The 22,422-nt window shown below is 36.6% G+C and overlaps 1 protein-coding gene across 1 annotated transcript in view; it reads left to right on the forward strand.

Annotated features, from left to right (window-relative positions):
- The window catches only part of CFTR (CF transmembrane conductance regulator), a gene marked incomplete at both ends in the record, with an annotated part of 172,619 nt that overhangs the window by 75,994 nt on the left and 74,203 nt on the right, over positions 1 to 22,422 (forward strand). The window contains one exon of the mRNA XM_080700885.1: positions 22,269 to 22,363. Within this exon, the coding sequence (XP_080557011.1) occupies positions 22,269 to 22,363 (95 nt within the window). The remainder of the gene's footprint in view (positions 1 to 22,268; positions 22,364 to 22,422) is intronic.

Consider the following 22,422-nt stretch of genomic DNA (forward strand, 5'->3'; position numbering starts at 1 on the left):
TCTACAGAATCTTTGATGGTTAAGCAGCAGGTCTTTACCCACCCCTAAATATAATCTTTATGTGGCCCCTGTCACCAAGTACAAACTTTCATTATTCAGTCTGTTTTGACTGCCGAAGCTGATCTGTTTCTTTGGTTTTGTTTTGTTATGTTCCGGTTCTGGGAATGGAACCCAGGGGCATTCAACATCCGAGCTACACCCCTTGCCCTATTTTTTATTCTTTATTATTTTGCAATAGGGTCTCACTAAGTTGCGGAGGGCCTCACTGAGTAGCTGAGGCTGTTCACTAACCTTGATCCTCCAGTCTCAGTCTCCCAAATGAATGCTGGGATTACAAGCGTGCGTCACCACTCCCGGCTTGATCTGTTTTTTTTTTAATGTATGATACCTAGACTTGAAACTGGGAATAAGGATGGAATATCCTCTTCCTTGTTTTGTGTTTTTTTTTTTTTCAGCTATGAAGTCTTCAGAGCCCTTGTGTCTGTAGTATGTTTGGGGTCACAGCATAGGCAGGTAGGTGTAAATTAGTCTGGGTAGAAAAAAGCATACACAACATATTTCACATAGTTTTCTGATTTCGGTTTGTTGTTGGAAATTATTCACTCAGTAAGACAGCTTAAGGACTTTATCATAGGGAAGGGCACAGAGATAGTTCTATGTTGACTGAATAATTTGTTATGTGCAGCCACAAGTGGGAAAATCATGCTCATATTCTCAGGTATTTTCCCTTTTTTGGGGAATATCTCTGTGGTCTCCTTTATAAAACCCATTTTGAATCTAGGTTACAGTAGAATAAATTCCTAGGCAAATTAATACTGAAAATGCTAATTACTTATTTATTAAAAATACTTATTAAAATACTAATTACTAGCTGAGCTTGGTGGCACACGCTTGTCATCCCAGCATTCAGGAGACTGAGACCAGACAGCCTCAGCTACTTAGTGAGGCCCTCTGCAACTCAGTGAGACCTGGTTTCAAAATAAAGAATAAAAAATAGGGCAGGGGGTGTAGCTTGGAGGTCTAATGCCCCTGGGTTCCATCCCCAGATCTGCAAAAAAGAAAAAAAAAGTACTAATTACTTATTACTTATTTTATTTATTTAATTAAAATTAATTACTCAAAATACTATTATGTATCCCCATAGCCATTAATTCATACTCCCATATTTTTTTCTATGTACCCAAACTACTTGTAGAATCTTCCTAAATATTTATGGTTACTAGAGACTTTGCTAGCCTAAAAAGAAGAATCAGTTTGAATACTGATTACTTTATTTATCCTCTATGAAATTATAATCATATTTGACTACTGAAAGAGAGACAGACTACACTGTTCTCATGCCTTTTTAATTTTCAGAACACTTTTCCTGCATGCTACCATTACCATAGTCTACCTCCTAGCCCTGTGGCTGAGAGGAAGAGAAATCTAGGCAGACCAGTGTTTGGGTAAAGAGTAATTGGGCTGTCTGTACTGGGTGACTCACTCTCTTGTAAGAGTACCTGGGTTTAAAGAAATAATTGGCTTTTATGATAGTGTGTGGTGGGGGCAGGGTCAGGAGTGTGAGGAAACAAGAACAGGGGCTTAGGATATGTAATTGGTTTCCACAAAGTTGTTGCGATAGTCTTCAAACCACAAGACGATCTCATTAACTGTTATGACAGCCATTACATATGCATTGTAATAAAAATATTTACTGTATGTTGAAGGAGGTAAAATCTGCATGTGTTTTCTACTCCACCACCACTAGTTTTTATATTTAAGTTACTAGAAGAAAAAAATGAGAGTAAAGTTGGCAAGAATTTACTAAAAGAAAAAAACACTAGGGAGGAAAATTGGCAAGAAGCAGGAAAAGAATTGGGAGGGAAGTAAGCAAAGAAATGAGTTAAGGACCGTTCTGGAAAATAAATTCCATCATGCAGATACCACATGACTAATTGAATTTGAATTTGACCTCCAGATCTCCAGGTCTGGCCAAAACTAACCTGAAAAAACTTGATGTGTAACCTTTGAATGGCCAGTCCAGCCCTGTAGGAGAATTAAAAAATATTCAGTGGGAAGAAATGAAAAGATAAAGTGCTGTGGGAATTAGCATTTGTCCTCAGTATTAGCCAAGATATAATGGGCATTTATAACAGACATTTGAAGCACATTGAACTATGTCCCCTAAACCAGAATAAGCCACACTGATTGTACCTTGAACTACCTTTAATATTCTACTGTCAGATAATTTTGAAAGCACTAAAAATTATTTACTATAATATGATGCTAGAGCATTTATTTTATAAAACTATTGAGCCAGAACCAAGCATGAATATCATAGAATTTCATAAACCAAACTGCTATTTTACTTCATTTGTACCCTAGATGCTAAAAGTAAATACTAAGCATCTCTGAACAGAGCATACCTGTCAGCATCCTGCTAAGTATTTATATGACTGGTCCATTGACTCCTCATTTTTATTTGTCTAGTGTCAACTTTGCCTAGAGTTAGCAGTCCAAAGGAAAATGTGCTGATTCTAAAAGTGTGAGCTGAATTTTAGGGGTTAAGATCACAATTCTGGAGCTAATTATTAGGTTAACAAATGAGAGTTCTTACGTCTGTAAAACCAAAAGAGCCCCAAGACTGCCCCTCCTACTAAGATTTAGGCAAGTCAACAGAATGGTTGTATACAAATGTAATTATAACTGTCTGGGACCAAACTATCCTGTGAATAGATAATGAATTAAGATTTTTAAGCCAGATCTTAATATTTAGAGAAAAAATTAAAAATCATGATATCTTTCAAAGATAAAAATCTTATTATAAAAGGAATGACTATGTCTCAACTTTATATATTAAAGAGATGAGTAACTTAAGATTAAGAGAAGTTCTTACCCTTGGTTTTTTTTTTTTTTTTTTTTTTTGCAGTACTGGGGTTCCTGGAAGCCCTTCTACCTCTGGGCTACACTCCCAGACCTATTTTTTACATTTTTATTTGGAAACAGGGTCTCCTAAGCCAGCGCACGCTGCTGGCTTCGAACCTGCACGATCCTCCTGTCTCTGCCTCCCAAGCACGGGGATTACAAGCGTGCGCCACCACGCCTGGCTTACCCTTGTTTTTTGTTTTTGTTTTTTGTACAGGGGATTGAACCAGGGGCTGTACTATCTCTAAACTACACCCACAGCCCTATTTTATTATTTTTTGAAACAGGGTTTTACTATGTTATCATGCTCTGACCTTGAACTTACTGTCTTTCTGTCTCAGCCTCTCAAGTACTGGAATTACAGACTTGTGCAACTGAGCCCTGCTTACCCCCTTTTTTTTTTAAATAAAGCTTTAGACATAGAAGAATCCCCATAAATTTCTGGCTAAATTTTAACATCAGCAACTGGTCTTGTTTTCTCACTAGGCTTCTAACACTATAGCCATAGAAAATGTTTATAAAGATCTTTCCAAGAAGGGAATCTGTGTGTTTCTAAAAATTGAGTACAAATTTTTTTCTAACAAAACAGCCTTTGAATGGCATATTATATTGCCTATTTTGCTTTTCAGAATCATATCTATAATACCTATTTTAATTTACAAAGCTTAGTAAATCTTTGATTCAGATTCAATGAATTATAAAATTGGTCACCACAAATATTTCTTTAGTTCCCACTATAGATACAGCATTATATTAAACACTTTGAATATTGTCTGAAGGTAAAGACAAGGGTCCTTCTTTGTAATGAGGTTGATTTTGGCTTATATATATATATTTCTGTCAGGGAAATAAATAAATGTGTACACATGTACATATGTATGTATGTGTATATATTTACGCAGTAAATATTTATGGGTGCAAACTTTGAGCTAGACATTGTGTCATACCCTGGGAATATATTGATGATCAAGACAGAACCCCTATCCTTAAAGGACCTTAATTTTAGTGGAGAAGATGCACAAGTAAAAAACATTACAGTTTGATCATTTCTATGTTATTGATTGGTATAGAGCACTTATGTAAGAATAGAGAAGTAGCACTTAATGAAGTCTTTGATGATCAAGGAAGGTTTCCCTGGAGGAAGCTGAGACATGATGGATGATTCATGTCATCTGAGTGAAGGGGGGACAGGGAGAACATTTCAGAAAGAGAAGAGAAGGTGCAAGGTCTCAAGCCAAAAAGTAACATTGAACTCAAAAAGCTATAACTAGTTCAGTGTGGCTGGGGTATAGAATGAAATGTGCCTGGACTCAGCAGAGTACTTGGTACTTTTGAGGAGCTATAGATGATGCAGAAGGCTAGAGACTGGAAAAGAGGAGGTGTATGGTGAGAGCTGAACTCAGGGAAGACACTTCAATCAAGAAGGACCTTCTAGGATACTTTAAGAAACTTGAACTTTAAGGCCCATGAAACTCACTGAAGGGTTTTAAATTTCAGAGTGGTGATGTGATCAGATTTTCATCTTACAAAGCTATTTCTGGATACAACATAGAGTGTGGATAATTGAAGGAGGGGCAAGGGTGGTGGCAGGAAGATCATTTAAAAGGCTGTTGCAGTGATTCAGGAGGGAGACGGTGATGAGCTGCTGCACAGTAGGAAGTAGAGAAGGAGACGCAGATTGGTTCCCAAGATCATTAGAAAACCACCACTATTGGAGATGGGAAGAGAGGGAAAGGGAGGAGTCAAGAGGAGTCAAAGATGATGCTAAGTTTTTAAAATTTAATTTATTTTATGTAATTATTTTAGAGGCTATTGAAGTATAAATGACACATAAAAATTGTGTATATTTTTCTTGTACACTGTGATGTTTTGATATATATATATATGCAGTGTGAAGTGGAAGTAGAATAATTAATATATTCACTAATTGTGTGTGTGTGTGTGTGTGTGTGTGTGTGTGTGTGTGTGTGAGTGAATGCCTGTATGTATGTCATGGGAATCTTTAAGATCTACTCTCTGAGCAGCTTTCAAGTATGCAATGCATTATTATCACCACACTGTACAATAGAGCCCTAGAACATACTCATCCTGTTTAACTGAAATGTTGTACCCTTTGACCAACACCTCCCAGTCTCCTCGCTTCCCTTACCACGTTTCTGTTGTGGGCAGTTGGGTGGATAGTGGTACCATTGTGCTGAGATAGGTTGGTGGAGTGAAAACAATGTGATCCACTTTGAAATGCTGAGGCAATCAAGGGGACCCATCTGGGTCTAGAATTAGAAACAGAATTTTTGACTGGAGAGTGACATGAAGTACTCATCAGCCTGTGGATTATAAATGATGGTATAGGAGTGGATATTGATTATAGCAGGTTAAAATCATTAATACCTTTTTCAATGATAGCACAGTAAAATAACAAAAAGGGGGTGATATATGGAGTGTTAAAGAAAGTGATTTTTCTGGACCTTTTCATTCTACTCCTCTCTCTTGACTGCCATTTCTCTTTATCTAGGTTTTAAATGTAGTACTCATCACATTATTATTTTCGTGATGTTCCTATAGGTGATAGTATCTATACCTCCTACTTCTCAGAAAACCAGAACAAATGAATGAACAAAAAGAGGGAGATAGGCTGGCCTTCCACTTCACTTTCATGTTCCATATAACTGGTGCGCTTCAATTCTCATATGGTCCTCTAGATGCAGAGGAGTCTGAAAGCCCAGCACTTAGCATTCTAACCTTCAGAGCATGGGAAAACACCCTGGGAAGAGAGTGAGTGGGTCTGCAGTTTCCTCCATAGTTGGAATGCCATAACCAAAACACAGTTGAAAATACCACAACCAAAACAATATTTTAGAGAGATTTATCTAGTGTCAAGATGCTGTGGTTAGATATTTATGAAATATTTTTTTAGCACATTTTAAAGTAAAAGGGATGAACATTTGAGACTTATTTAGGATCACATGTCTCAAAATGATGGAACCAGCAATAGAATCCAAATTTTTAAATTATCTTTTTTATATGATTAGTATTGCATATTAGAAAAGAAACTCTTTAACTCTGATGACATATCCTTTGGACATTATTGACTTTAAGTTAAAACTCCATGCTAGTTAATTTCATTGTACTTATAATACTCTTAAGCCATAAAGACTGTGAATTGGCCATTTGTTAAGGAGATTATGATAATAAAGATTCATAAAATAATAGTATTGAAAATTCCATGATATAGTTTTGAAAAATATTTTCAGGGAATCTGTTTTTATGGAAATAATTATATCAAGCTACCATAATCCTGAATAAATACCTTTGGGAAAACAGCTCACTTATTATAATAGATTCGAAACTTAAGTATCAGTAAATTTCTTTCTAGGTGTCCTCCTCCATTATCTTTTCCTTTTCCTTTCCCATTGGGGTAGGATATCTTCTTCATAACCCCAATTTTAAAATACAGAAGTCTAAAATCAGCTAAGCACAGGAATGAAATGGAAGTTGGGTAGCTTCTACTCCAAAGTCAGCACTTAAGAAATAGAATCATGGTAGGAATATTAGCAGTCATGGGTGGGCAAGTATGAAGGCCACTTGCTACTCCCAAGGAACTGAATTCCAAATCAGGAGGATTAATGACTAGGGACCTGGGAAACATCTCGGGAATTTGAGACAAACAGTAACATATCAATGAAGTGCCGAGTAGAATTCTTTCTTTGGGATTGAATTGGTCCCAGCATTTCAGGTAGACAAGACCTGGGTGAAATAGTTAAGGAATAAGAAGCTCCCAAATGCCAGTCTTAGACCAGTCAAATCAAAATCATTGACACAGCTCTCAAGAAACTAGATTTTTAAGGGTAATTGGAGATATAAATTTGTGATGTTTATAAATCCATAGTTGAATGTGTCTACTTTAGAGCCAGAAGTAAGTAAGTAAGATTGTATATTTCAGAAATCTTTTTCAGGCTTCAAAGAACTAATGAAATCAGCTAGAGAGGGGTCCAGTAAACCTAGTGCTTAGCATTTTAATCCTTGAGAACATTAACCCCAAACATATTAAGTCATTTTATTCCACAGCTCTTCCCCCTTTTTAGAAATGCTAACATTATTGGTTTTCAATATGCACGCAAACCTACACACTAATATTATTAGTGGGGAAAACTACTATAACATGCATTTTTGTACTTTTGTTTGTTCTAGTAAAAATTGTATTTGAATGTAAATTTTCTCTTATTAATTTAGTTAGTACCCATCAGTGAAAGAAAATCTTTTTTATTTTCTTGTTGATTAAAAATTCTTACTTTCTATGCAGTCTGGCAGGGCTTAATATTCAGCCAACATTTCTACGTGCAGCTATTTGCAATCAAGTATGACTCAGAGCAACAAATTAGCTTACCTAATAAACAGAACCCCAGTTTAACTTATGAATTCATTAGTGTCTATTTTCTGCTGTGAAAGTTTACCTCTGTTGATATATAGCATACAGAACTATGTGGCTTTCTTAAATACACACTCACATGTACAATTCCTGTGTGCAAAAATGTTTAATTCATTTTTCTCTCTTTCTAGTACTTTCTGGCCTCTTTCAAATCCTCATACAGTCTCTACCTTTCCTTTTCTCTCTTCTCCCTGTTTCCTCTGCCACCTCCCATCTCCCTTCCTTCACCCAATTTCCTTGTGGATAAAGCATGATATAAGAGCTAGGTAAATATTAAATATTAATAACAGTGGCATTAGGCATTTAATGAGTCACTGTTAAAGACAGGCTTTGTTGAATGGCATTACCCTTGAGTTCTTAAGCCCTTTGCCTTAACTTCTCACCCTCTTCCCTCACCACAAGCGTCTGTATTGTCAAGGTTGTTCTAGAAGTGATAAGCCAGCCATAAAATAAAATTTATGGTATTTTCCTATCTTCAAAGTTACAGGAAGCTCAAATGTACTCAGTAAATATTGCAAAATTGTACAGGAATATTAAATGTAACACTCTACCCTTTTTATTTTTCCCTCTCTCCCTCCCTTCCTCCCGTCTATATTCCTCTCTTTCCATTCTTTCTTCCTTCCAATATAATAACACTCTCTAAAATGTTCAATTTAGAGTTAATGAACAGCTGTATGTTCAATTTAGAGTTAATGAGCTATATATTAACAGTTCCTTTTGAACAACTTCTAATTAATTCTATCCACTTGAATAATGTTAGCATGATAAATCTTAGTGAATTTTTTTTTAAAAAGTAAAACGGTAAACATGTGAAAGGGGCATACATCATATTAGCTATGTTATATGATCCTTAATAATAAAACAAGTTAATCTTTATTGCATACTTATTATAATACTACTTTGAACCTCTCTAGCCTTTTATCTAAGTATTTTCAAGTGTTTTACAATCACAATCAAACCCCGTGTGCTGTATGCACAGGATCCTTTGAAGTTGGCATTTGGCTTTCTGACCAACATGTTATAAAGGAAGTCCACCCAAAGAACAAGTTCTCAGATGAACAGCTCTAATACTGGAGGGCACTGTCATCATCATGGATTAAAATGCACATTTCCCGGTTCTTCTGTATTCTTCAGAATAAAACTTGGTGCAATTCTTAAAAAAAGAAAAGGTCCCCAAGTAATTTTGACAATAGGACTAAGGACCACACTTTAAGGACTAAGGATCTAGATATTTGATTTTATCTATAGTTAAAACAATGTTGAGATAATGAGTACAAATTTAAGTGGTAGCGGAGAATAGTTTTAAAGTTTTTCAGAGTCTCAATAAGATCTAATTCATAAAAAAGTGATTTAAGATTGTGGTTTTTATCATTGAGAAAATCCTACGAGTTAAATTTTTATATGAGGAGCCAAATCCAACACAGGGTCTTAATTCTAATGGAGGCTTTAGTCCCATATAGCTTTTCTTGATAGCTCTAAAGGGATTCAAGGGAATTTCCAGTGAGAGCAGAGACATAGAACTTTTCTATGTGCGCAAGCCCTCTTTGATCAGAACTTGCTTTTATGTGGCCTTTAAAAAAACTGTGATTGCACCAAAAGGTATAACTTTTTCTCAGATTGTAACATGAATAGAAAGGAAAACTACTGTGAACTCTGAAAACACTTAAGATAAATATATTACTAGATTTGAGTACCCTTAGTAATCAGCAAAGATAAATGTTTAACAGTACATACAAGACAGAGTGCTTTATGTTAAATCAAATAGAGAAAGCCAAACACTTATAAAGAAATCTGTGAATGAACAATAAACGAGGTAATCAGAGCATGCACTCACATTAGCAGCAGGATATTGTAGTGCTGATGGATTTGGTTTTAAAACAATGGCCGTACTCTCAATTTTCTTTAGTGTACCACCACTATTTGGCTTTTTCTCAGTCTTAGCAGTCTCGTGTTTATTATGACCTTTGCAATACTTATTAAATTAAAAGTATCCAAATATACATATTTCTCTTCACAAATGGCTTCAGAGCAGAAAGGAAGCTCAATACCTGGCTCAGAACATCAAATCTTTTCAAATGCAAGGATCTTTATTTTCATACTTTTAAAATGTAATTTGTACCACTAGTGTCTATTCTAGACAGGAAACTTTCACATGAGAATATCTTTATTTTCTTAACTACATTGTTAGAAACCTAGATATATTCTTAGTAGGACCTTTCACTTTATCATTATAATTCTGCCATAAAATCCCATTTCAAAAATTACTATTATGAATGGGATACATTGTCGTGCGCAGTGACGACTCTTACACGATCTTCCTCAAGCAGTTTTATTACCCCAGTTTCAATGCTCTCTCAACGCCCTCTCAGGTAAAAACAACATCAGTCTTCTATCCTCTCCCTCATCACTCCACCAACCCTCCTTCTGGCACTCTATGTCTCTGCTGCAGCACACACCGGTCACAGTGGTGGCTTTGTGATCATGTCCGTCGCAGCTCGGAGCCCAGAGCAGTCCGCCAAGAAACTGCTCTTCCTGTCCACCAACCCTCTTCTCCTTCTCCTTCTCCCCGCTAGGGCATGCGCGCTTTTTAACCTTCTCCTGGGCGGGCAGGTGGTAGCACGAGGCGTTGCGTCACTAATTATCCGTAAGGCGCCTGATAGGGCTCACTGCGCAGGCTCAGGGCACCGCCAGCCTCGTGAGCCTCGTGACTTGGCTGCAAGCCCAGGCGCCATCTTGAGTCCACGCTGGCAACAAGCCTGGGTGCCACCTCGGTCCTGCCGAGTGGGCCCCAACATATCTCCCTTTTTGTTTTATTAAAATAAGGCTCGGGATCGTGCCTGTCTTAGGTTGCTGACCCTCAAGGACCATTCTTACCCGTCATTGGGAGAACAATAGCATGATTGTTTCCCTGTCTTAGGTTGAAAGGTCCCGGGGACGATCTTACCCGTCACTGACTACCGATCCAGCATACTGAGCCATACATGGGGAGATAAGCCAGCTTCAAGGGCTGCCATAGCTTGCACCAATATGCGCTGTTGTTGCAGTGTGCGTTGTCGAGTTCGCCTGATATATCCAACCATGAAACATCATGCTACCACCAGCAAGAATGCCCAGAACGCCATGCCACCCCAGTCTTTTAAAAAACCCAATGTTCCGTGTATTAAGTCCATTCATTGTTGTACTGTGGCGACTTCCACGCGGGTAGAATTAATTGCAGCGATGGATGCTCATAGCTCAATCATGGTGTGTTCAAATTCACGGCTCCAAGTTCCTAGAAGCGTCTTGCTTAATTGACGAAACAAATTGCCTGCATGGGAGAAATTCTGATACTGCACATACGTTATACATATAGTCCAGATAATTGAGCTTGCTGAGCCATGCCAGCAGCCACATGTGAGGATAGAGCATTTATAGTGGTTGCAATAACTGCCACGGCCACAGAGGCCACAATTACAGCAATAAGAGCAGAAATTCCAAAGTCTCCAAGGGTGCATAGAAGCATAGCAGAAAGTCAGAAAACAGGTATCAATAAAACAACCTAAACTATCATTAACCAAGGTAAAGGAAGAGGGAAAGTAGAAATAATTCCCCAAAGATCTTAAAGAAAACAACTCATCTCTACAGTACCAAGCAGCAGTTTACAACTCTTACGTTAGGAACTAATCTTCTGACCTATCCTTTACACATTAGGCGCCTTTTCCAACTAACCTCAGGTGTCTTCCATCTATGGTGGCGGATTAGGAGAGGGAGTCGAATCAGGACCAGCCCGATTCTCTAACTTGCTTACACTAAAAAATATCCTCCTTAATGGAGCCCCCTTTGATCGGGGAAAATATCCTCCTTAATGGAGCCCCCTTTGATCGGGGAAATAACTTGCTTACACTAAAAAATATCCTCCTTAATGGAGCCCCCTTTGATCGGGGAAAATACAGCGCTGTCCCTCGCTTTTCCGCGAGCCTCGCTTATCCGCGAGCCTTATTTACTAAATATCCTCCTTAATGGAGCCCCCTTTGATCGGGGAAAATACAGCGCTGTCCCTCGCTTTTCCGCGAGCCTCGCTTATCCGCGAGCCTTATTTACTAAATATCCTCCTTAATGGAGCCCCCTTTGATCGGGGAAAATATCCTCCTTAATGGAGCCCCCTTTGATCGGGGAAAACACTAAAAAATATCCTCCTTAATGGAGCCTCCTCCTCCCTTTTCGGAGTCAAAGGAGTACTTACCAGCCGGCTGCCCGGGACTGCCGAGGTTCTGATCAAAGCGAAGGTCCCCGTACGGGCCACCATTTGTCGTGCGCAGTGACGACTCTTACACGATCTTCCTCAAGCAGTTTTATTACCCCAGTTTCAATGCTCTCTCAACGCCCTCTCAGGTAAAAACAACATCAGTCTTCTATCCTCTCCCTCATCACTCCACCAACCCTCCTTCTGGCACTCTATGTCTCTGCTGCAGCACACACCGGTCACAGTGGTGACTTTGTGATCATGTCCGTCGCAGCTCGGAGCCCAGAGCAGTCCGCCAAGAAACTGCTCTTCCTGTCCACCAACCCTCTTCTCCTTCTCCTTCTCCCCGCTAGGGCATGCGCGCTTTTTAACCTTCTCCTGGGCGGGCAGGTGGTAGCACGAGGCGTTGCGTCACTAATTATCCGTAAGGCGCCTGATAGGGCTCACTGCGCAGGCTCAGGGCACCGCCAGCCTCGTGAGCCTCGTGACTTGGCTGCAAGCCCAGGCGCCATCTTGAGTCCACGCTGGCAACAAGCCTGGGTGCCACCTCGGTCCTGCCGAGTGGGCCCCAACAATACATACTCTTCTATTTAAATGAGTTTACACCCAAATATACATATTGTTATCTATGAACAATATTTAGTAGTTTTGTTTGTGTAGCTTTAATATTTATGTTCATGATATAATTTGTGCATGCCATTCTTCACTTTGCTTTTTTGGCTTCTATTTTTGAGATGTAGCTGTGTTGCTGATATGTAGAAATCTAGTGCATTCTGTTTTGTTTTGTATTACGGTGTTGCACTCATACTATGTTACATTTTATTTACTCATTCTGAACATTTAGATTTCTTAGCACTTTAGTGAAAATCTTTGAATATTTCTCCTCTGTACATATGCAAAAGTTTTTTTTCTGGCATAAAAACCTAGCTGTTGAATTTCGGGGTCAAAGAATATGTATGCACATCTAAATTTTCACTAGATACTGCCAAATCGAACTTTCAAGTAGCTGTTCCAATTTATAGCCCTGACAACCCTTTTATGAGAGTTTCTATTTGCTCACATCTTTAAAAGTTTTTGTTAATGACTTTAATTTTTGCCTTGCTGACTTCTCTTGTTCTACCTCCATTGTTCTAATTTGCAGTTCTGTGATTACATGAGAACTTATATATATTCTCATATGTGTTAACCATTCTGATTTCATAGTTGTGTGGGAGGCTGAAACAGGAGGATTGTGGGTTGGAAGCTAGCCACAGCAACTTAGTCAGGTTCTCAACAATTTAGTGATAACTTGTTTCAAAATAAAATAGGACTGGGGGTCCAGCATGGAGGTGGAAGGCCCATGAGTTCCATCTCCAGTACAACACACAAACACAGAGGGGGGGTGAGGGAGGAGAAGGAGAAGGAGAAGGAGAAGGAGAAGATGAAGGAGAAGAAGAAGAAGAAGAAGAAGGAGGAGGAGGAGGAGGAGGAGGAGGAGGAGGAGGAGGAGGAGGAGGAGAAAGGAAAGAAAGAAGAATGGAAAAAAGGAAGGAAATCTGTAGAAGAGGTCATGGGAGATACGCCAGAGAAAATTAAGCTTTTGTCAGTGTTGAAGGAGCTTGCCAGAGGAAGAAGTAGGAGAGAGGCATTCCAGATTGAGGGAACAGAAGATGCAAAAGCACAGAATGATGAAAGGAATGTTAAGTGTGGAAAACTATAAAATTTCAGCATGGTTAAAGGGCAAGGTGTGTATAGAGGAGTGCCAGGAGGTGTGATCAAAGAAGTAAACTAGGAAAAATCTTATATGCTATCTAAGTTTAGACTTTATTTTGGATCCAGCATGGGTCCAGTATTTTGTCTTATTTTGTTTTAAGCAAGATGTGACATGATTGTCTTTAATTAATGCACTACTTGAATTATTTAAAGTAGATGACAAAGTTTACTGTCTTTAAAGTTGTTATTTGACTGAACTTGCTTTATCAGTTGAGAAAAAAATGGCTTTCCTGGGATTTGATAAGCATTTTCAGTGAGTTGAGTGTTACTCTGTTGTGCGATAGGATTGAAGAGGATCCGTCTCGGGAAAGTGGGACAACTAACTTTTTATGAACTCTGTATCTTCCACACATTTTATTTTTTCACATGATAAGAAGTAGTAACCTAGTTCAAGAAGAAAATAATCAACCTCTTACTCATGCAGGATATACTTTTTATATACTTTTATTGGTACATTGTAATTATGCATCATACTGAAATTCAAAGTGATACATTCATACTTGCACAAATCACTGGTGTATTTACCCCTGCGTTCCACCCCACTCCTTTTCCTACCTCCTTATACACGTCACAGAGATCCATAGTGATGCATATATATATATATGAGTGCTCATATATATTTATTTATGTAATGTTTATATATATATAAACATTATTTGAACTGTTGCCTTCCTCAACCCTTGATTTTCCCCTCCCCACCTCTCTTCCCCAATCCCCTTCCACTATTTTACTGGCTTCTTTGCTCATTTATCTGAAGCTCCTTTTGTTTCCAATGGTCTCTCTAGCTTCCATATACAAGAGAAAACATAGACTCTTGACTTTCAAGACCGGCTGACCTCATTTAGCCTTATATTCTTTAGTTCCATCCATTTTCTTGAAAATAAATGACATAATGTTTTCTTCTTTATAGCTGAGTAAAATTCCTTTGTGTATATATACTACATTTTCTTTATCCACTCATCTTATTATTTGGGTACTGTGAATTGTGCTACTATAAGCATTGGTATGTACGTATCACTATGGTATTCTGATTTAAATTCTTTTGAAAGTATTTCAGGGAGTAGCTGGGTCATATGGTAGTTTCTTTCCTAGGCTTTTGAGGACCTCCATCCTGATCTCCATCGTGGTTGTACAAATCTACAGTACCACCAACAGTGTATAAGAGTTCCTATTTCCTCACATTTTCTCTAGTATTTATTATTGTTTGTGTTCTTAGTTGTTTCTAACTAGAGTTAGATGAAATTTCAGTGTAGTTTTGACTTGCATTTAACTGATCGCTAATGATGTTGAACATTTTTTTCATTCCTTTTTTGTCCATTTGTGGTTCTTCTTTTGAGAAGTGCCTATTCAGTTCAATTGTCCATTTTTAATAGGGTTACTTGTTTCTTTGGTGTTAAGTTTTTGAGTTCTGTATATGTTTTAGATATTAGTCCTCAATCATAAGAGTAGCTGGCAAAGACTCCCATTCCATAGGCTTTTTTCTTCAGACTCTTGATTATTTCCTTTGTTCCACAGAAGCTTTTTAATTTTGTGCCATCCCCTTTATTGATTCTTGATCTTATTTCTTGGACTTTAAGGGGTCTTACTGAGGAAGACTTTAAAATGTTTTCTTCTAGTAATTACAAAGGATACTCATTTCTGAGTGCTATGATAGTGAATTGTGGGGGCCAAGTTCTATGAATACATTCATATGTCTGTCGATCTATCTATCACATACAAATTATACTTATATGCACATATATACATATATATGAATATATGTGTATACATGTCTGTAGCCAAGTCATTGTGGTTAGTATTTTTTTATGGAAGTTGTGATAATCTATTTATTAGATATATTATACTTGATAATGAAAGTCATATTTTATAAGTACTAAATATTATTAAAGAAATTTTTGGTAAGGGTAAAGTATTGTCTAATACTTGAAATATTTTCAATATTTTTATCAGTTTAGGTCTTTTTCAAGTAGCTGGAAGTTCTCTCCTCTTAAGCTTAATTTAGTACAACAAAATAACCAAATATTTTTAGGTTCCACTAATGAAGATGTCTAGAATTCTGGTATTTTTCAAGATATTTGTAGAAAGTCTTCTAATCACTCTTCTCTTTCCCTTTCAGATTTTTTAACTATTTTTTTCCAGTTTCTTATCTTCTTAAGGAGTTATAGTTCACCAAGTTTTCTACTTCAAGTATTTGACTAAGCATGTTAGCTATGAGATAAAATGTCTGGATAGTAGATAAGCATATAAAATAATTATCTTTTCTCTATATTGCCAGCAGCCATCTAGAATTTAAAATGAAATCCTAGAAACTATTCAATTAACAATAGTAGCAAACCACAAAACATTTAGTAACAGATTTGACAGGAATTTTATAGGCATGCATGAAATAAATCATAGTACATGAAGAAAGTAATGAACTTGAACTATCTAAATCAGGTCTGAATTATTGGAAAGATGATTGTGATTTTTAATAAAATGTAGCCTTTTAAAATATATACTCTAACTCTATGCCATTTAACAAAATTACAAATATGTTCTAAAGAGATCACTTAGGAATTTATTAACCAAATTTTTGGGTAGGGGAGGACTTATAAAATGTAGAGTACATGCTTTGCAGACAAATTGCCTTGGTTGGAATTCTGACTCCATTATCTATTAGCTTTCTTATCTTTGAAATAGTATTCATGTTTTCTAACTTTCAGTTTCCTCATATCTAAAATGAGGACAAGTTATACATGTAAAAGTTGACCTGGGTGTGGTGGCGTGAGCTTGCAATCACAGCTTTTGGGAGGCTGAGACCAGAGGATCGCGGTTCGTGGACAGAGGATCGCGGTTTGTGGACAGCCTCAGCTACTTAGTGAGGCTTTCCGCAACTTAGTGAGACCCTGTTTCAAAATAGAGAATAAAAAAAATATAGGGCAGGGGGTGTAGCTCAGAGGTCCAATGCCCCTGGGTTCCATCCCCAGACCCGAAAAAAAAAAAAAAAAAAAAGTTGATACATGTGAAATGTTTAAAATAGCACCTGACAATAAATACTAGTACTTCTTGTTATTATTTATATTACAATATATTCTTTATTACTATTTTTATTATTTACATTATATTTTATTATTTGTATTATTATTGTTATATATGAGAGACAAAATGATCAGACAGCCAAACATTTATAAGGATTATGCTTTGATATTAAATCATACCTAAAGTCATAAAAACACACATGCCAGAATTCAAGCAGGGCATTAGTATAGGAATTTAAAAAATAGATCAGAGAAACAAAACAAAGAAGACAATAATATGATATGATAGATGGTACATAAATTCAGTAGAAAATATCAATTTAATAAATCTCTATTCAATTGAAAATAAGGTTAGATTCTTATCTAATACCAGAGTTATATAAATTTCACCTTGAGTACACTTTTTAGTTAAAAAAGAACAATAAACATTTTAAAAGAAAATTGAGGATACTATACATAGAACCTAAACATTGGAAAGTATTTTTTAAACTTTTTTTGTGTGGTACTGGGGTTCCTGGAAACCCTTCTACCTCCAGGCTACACTCTCAGACCTACTTTTTATATATATTTTTTATTTGGAAACAGGGTCTCTTAAGCCAGAGAGGCTGGCTTCTAACCTGCGCGATACTCCTGTCTCCGCCCCCCAAGCAAGGGGATTACAAGCGTGCGCCACCATGCCCAGCTCTTTTTTAAACTTTGAAAAAAATCAATGTAGCTACCTGGATATAGGATATCAAGAAAAATTATGCATTTTATGAAAAATTAAAATGTATATAATAGATGGTGAAATGGAAAATGATGACTAAAATCTCTTACATGGCAAAAACAAGAAAAGAATTGATGAGTCATTCCAATAAAAACAGGCTTTTTACAGAAGAATAAGTCTACATGGCCCATAAAAATTTAAAATCTTACTGATATGAAAGAGAATGTAAATTAAAAGAGGAAATTAGCAAAAGTTAGTGTTTGATCATGTCTTTTGTTGGCAGTGATTGTAAGGAAAGAAATCTAGCACAACTTGGGATGAAATGTAATTCTTTTTAGTCGTTTTGTAAAGGAACATGGTGGTATCCCTTTTTTATACATCTACTAGTCCATTGCAATTTTGCATCCTAGTGAGGTTAAACATTCTAGAAGTAAGCCGGGCATGGTGGTGCACACTTGTAATCCCTGCGCTTGGGAGGCAGAGACAGGAGGATGGCACAGGTTTGAAGCCAGTCACACTGGCTTAAGAGACCCTGTTTCCAAATAAAAAGTATAAAAATAGGTCTGGGAGTGTAGCCCGGAGGTAGAAGGGTTTTCAGGAACCCCAGTACCACCACCAATATATATATATATATATATATATATATATATATATATTCTACACAGCTGTTGTTGTATTCCACTTTAAAAATAAAGAAAACACATATCTCTGACCTAGAGTCTATCTCATAGCTTTAAAAAAAATCTAAAGAACATAAAAACTTATGTTGAATGATATTATTAGTAGGTTTTGTGGGGGATGAGGAGGTAGAAAAATGTCAGAGAACATCACATAATATCTAATACACCTATATGTGATATGAAATGTTATAGTTCCAGTCTAGACTGCACAAGCAAATGATTCAAGCACAGAATCACCTGAAGGCACTTGCCTAGTCTATTTTCTTATTATAATATCCCAGTGTTCTTTTCGAGAAGGTTATTGTGCTGTTGGTTACTCAAATTCTTATGTTCCTATCTAGATATGCTGAATTCAGTAGTATATTAGTCATTTAGCAGAAAATGTGAGGCTTAATGAATATTGTTATTTGTTTTCACTGCTGAAACATATTTTAGGAAACATTGTAAATCAACTGTTACATAATTACCCTGAAAGCAAAATAAGTCTCTTAGTAAAAGGAAAGTAAAGCTGGGCAACGTAGTACATGCCCACAATCCCAGTATTTGGGAGGCTGAGACAGGAGGATTGCAGGTTTGAGGACTGCAGGATTTCAGTAAGTAGTGAGACTCTCATCAACCTAGTGAGACCTCATTCCAAAATAAAAATAAATAGGGCTGAGTATGTATCTTAGAGGTAGAATGCTCCCAGGTTAACCCCCAGTACCACAATAAATAAATAAACCAACAAATAAAATTTAAAATAATAAATTAATGGAAAGTAAAGAACTTTCATCCCTACCTCAACTCTCCAAAAATAAGATACAAATTTTAAAATCATATTACAATTTCACACTGTGAAATAAAGTTAATTGACCATTTCTGGAGTGGTAGAGCTTGCAAGGCGAGGAAAGAGATCAAGATCCTCTCTGGGAACATCATGCCTACTTTTATCTCATCATTAAGAATTCTGACTTTTAGTTGAGGAGGTCATGGCCGCACACATAGAAATTTCAGTAATAATACACCTAGTAAGATCATGTAAACCTGAGACTTAAACACAGGACTTCCGATTTTACTGATTCTAAGCCCAGTGTGTTGTTCATATGTCATCCCTTATACATTCCCTGTAATAATGTGCTAATACGGCTTTGTGATTAGAGCTTAAGAATCTGCTTTTCCTCTCATGGGAGAACAGGGCATGTTATCACATTGGGTAAACATGCTACTCAAGGCCAAATGAAAATTAATGACATATTCCAATCGTTGGTAAACAGATGATAAAATTGCAAGAGTCATCAATGTTTGAGTGTATATTATGCAATTTATTTTTATTAAGCTATTTCAAATTTTTACAACTGTTAAAAAAAGTAGCTCTGTATTAGTCTGATTTTTCAGATGAAGAGGTGAGGTGTGAGAGAGACTTGCCCACAGCCATTTGTCAGTTGCTATTAAAAAGACGGAGAGAAAAGCAAGTCATTTTGCTTTCTGGTTGTATTTAGCACACACATTTTTTAATTTGTTTAAAAGTTTGTTCTAGGGTTTAGGATATTCTTTTTAAATTATCACATTTTATTTTATTTCTTTGTGTTTAGTGAATTTGCTTGACTTGTTTAAAATGTAGATATTATATAGGCTCCTAAGGGAGATACTTGGCTCAAAATACCCTTTTGTTTGTGTGTCCTTAATATAATTAATAAAATAAAATTGCATTTGTGGTTTTGGACATTAAAGTTCAGTAGGGATATTTGCTAAAGTATACACTATGGTTTCTTATTTTTATTTTTAAAATCTCTTCCTCTTCACTTCTTTCTTCTTTTTATTTTGCCAATACATTTTTATTTTTTCTTTTAAAAGATATTTACTTCTGATAACAATGATTTCTTATCCAATTTTTGTTCTTTGTCTCCTCTGTATACCTTTCTTCATTTTCTTTTTTTTATAAATACACCTCTTTCTTTGTATCTTTAATGCTTGAATAACCTCTCTCTATCTATATCGATCGATAGATAGAAAGATAGATAGATAGATAGATTGATTGATTGATATATTGCAGTACTAGGGATGGAACAATGGGGCATTCTACCTCTGAGATACACACCCAGTCCTATTTTTTATTTTTTATTTTGAGTTGCAAAGGGCCTCACTAAGTAGCTGAGGCTGTCCATGAACTGTGATCCTCCTGTATCAGCCTTTCAAATGCTAGGATTACAAGATTGCTCTACCATGTCTGACTCTCCCCATTTCTCTTTCTTTCATCTTTTATTCTATAAATCTTTACTAAATTTTTGTACCAAGCTAGGATTCTGTACCCACTAAATCCATAACCTAGTCCTTAAATTTAACTGTGTCATAATTATGCTCTCGAGATAACTAATAATTTCTACTAATAACTAAAAAGTCTAAAGTTTAAAAAATTGGTCGATTTTACTAATACTATGTTGAATTTAAAAAATAGGAAACTAATAATTTCATCAACCTTTGAACAAACCTCATAACAAAAATAGCAAGGTTTACAAAATGTGCCTCTTAGAAGCTTGCACTCAATCTATTCATATGAGGCAAATCTTTTTTGTTTTCTTCAAAATATTTTGTTCTTTAAAAGGAAATAGAATTTGGGAAAGTAAAACATGGGGTGAGAGAGAAGAAATAGACATGTAAGCAGTTTTGCCGAAGTTGATAAAAGAGGACCCAGGGGCGTGTGATGTCTGGAACAGCTCAGTCAAGGCTTAAGCACCAGGTGTTCATGGAGGTGCTGCTTTAGCAAGGCTCAAGAGAGTTCAGACTCTACTGTGAGAAAATGAGCTGTAGTCCTTATTATTTGGGTAGAACCAAGGGAACATGGCCCAGTTCACAAGCTGAACAACAAGTGACCACTAGTCCAGGTAGAAAGAAATGAAGCACTTGGTGCCACGTGTCTCTTAACATTGTAAGTCTTCTTTACACAGGGCTGCTTGGGTCATGACCACTCTGTGTGATATTTATTCCTTCAGCACCCAGGTAACAGACTCTTCTGAGTCCTGTACATTTCCTCCAACACGGTAGCATTTTTTGATGGTAGGCTTATGGTCACTGCGGTCAGGGATGCTGATAGCAACAGTTCCTTGGGGACAGTGGCTAGCGTGGTTCCAGCCTATAGAAGAAGCTAAGTTGTTTTTAAAATAAATGAACATTAATTAATTGGTCTGCTTTGTGTTTGGAGTTTTGTGTATGAAGTTCTACTTAATTTCATGTGGTAGATAAAAGGAGCAAATGAATAACAGCAGTAACCTTGTTGCTGCTTTAAATATAGTGTTTATGGATTATTTCTGGCTTAAAAAAAGAGGATGGAAGAAAATTTTAAGTTGAGGGAGAAAAGAAGGAGCTGGGAACAAAAGAAAATAATAGATGCATGGGTCTGGGAGAAAAAATAGGATTATTTCTACTCATCTAACTTTTTTTATGCTTTAAGTCTCAGGCCAAACCCATTTCTTCCTGAAAGACCTTAGTATTTTCAGTCTATTGTGTGGATACTTCTATTATCTTTACAACTAATTTGTCAATTAATTACTGTTTTACAATCAGTCTTAAGATAGTTAATTAAATCTTTGGGCTTTCTCTAGGATTTTGACATACCTTCTAAATTAGACTTACAATGTCTGGAGTCAAGGACTATTTCTTATAAATTGAATCTTCTTTTACAATGCCTACAGTGGTTGTTGCCTCAGAAAAGCTCATTAAGGAAGAAAGAATGACAGGAATGTCAGGGAGGTGACAGAAGAGGCAGAATAGATGGGGAGAGGTGCTGAGGATAAATGAGGAGGAAAACTCTGTTGGAGTGAGTGAGAAAACTATGGAAATAAATTGTTTTGTACCCATGGCAGCACATCGAAGAGGCCTAGGTACTATTGTGAATAGGAATTGTGTTCTCTCCGTTTCTCTTATTAGGAGGTTTATTCATTTTTGGAGATTTCCTTTTGAGAGTGAATTTAAACTGGAGGGAAGTACACTTTAGTATGTTAATAATACTTGGGTTTGTCATATGGGCCAGTAGGTGATTCATATACATAGTTAAGTACCTATGAATATACATCGATTTTGCTTTTTAAATTTTCCAATTCTTATTCAACGATCAAGAGTGACATTTTAAAAATCAAAGAAAGCCGGGCGTGGTGGCGCACGCTTGTAATCCCCGCGCTTGGGAGGCAGAGACAGGAGGATCGCGCAGGTTCGAAGCCAGCCGCGCGCGCTGGTTTAGGAGACCCTGTTTCCAAATAAAAATGTAAAAATAGGTCTGGGAGTGTAGCCCGGAGGTAGAAGGGCTTCCAGGAACCCCAGTACCACCAAAAAAAAATAATAATAATAATAAATAAATAAAAATAAAAATAAAAAAAATCAAAGAAAATTTACTTATAAAATTTTAGCAATGATACTATAATCAACTAGATGGCCTGCATTTGAAATAACTGAGATGTAATTTCCTAAATTTCAACAGTGGTTAAAGCAATTTGAATCACATTTTTGCTCATTTGAAGGAAGATGCAGTTTTCAATTCCAAGTTCTACAAACTAAAAGTTCCTCTTTAATTTTCTGTTTTTAATAATAGGACATCTCCAAGTTTGCAGAGAAGGACAATATAGTTCTTGGAGAAGGTGGAATCACCTTGAGTGGAGGCCAACGTGCAAGGATTTCTTTAGCAAGGTGAATATCTCATTATTGGTTCAGCAAGTACTTTCTATAACTATCAGGCGTGTAAAGAA

Source organism: Muscardinus avellanarius, assembly GCF_963383645.1.
Source record: "Muscardinus avellanarius genome assembly, chromosome: 9".
In the NCBI taxonomy this organism is placed as follows: Eukaryota; Metazoa; Chordata; class Mammalia; order Rodentia; family Gliridae; genus Muscardinus; species Muscardinus avellanarius.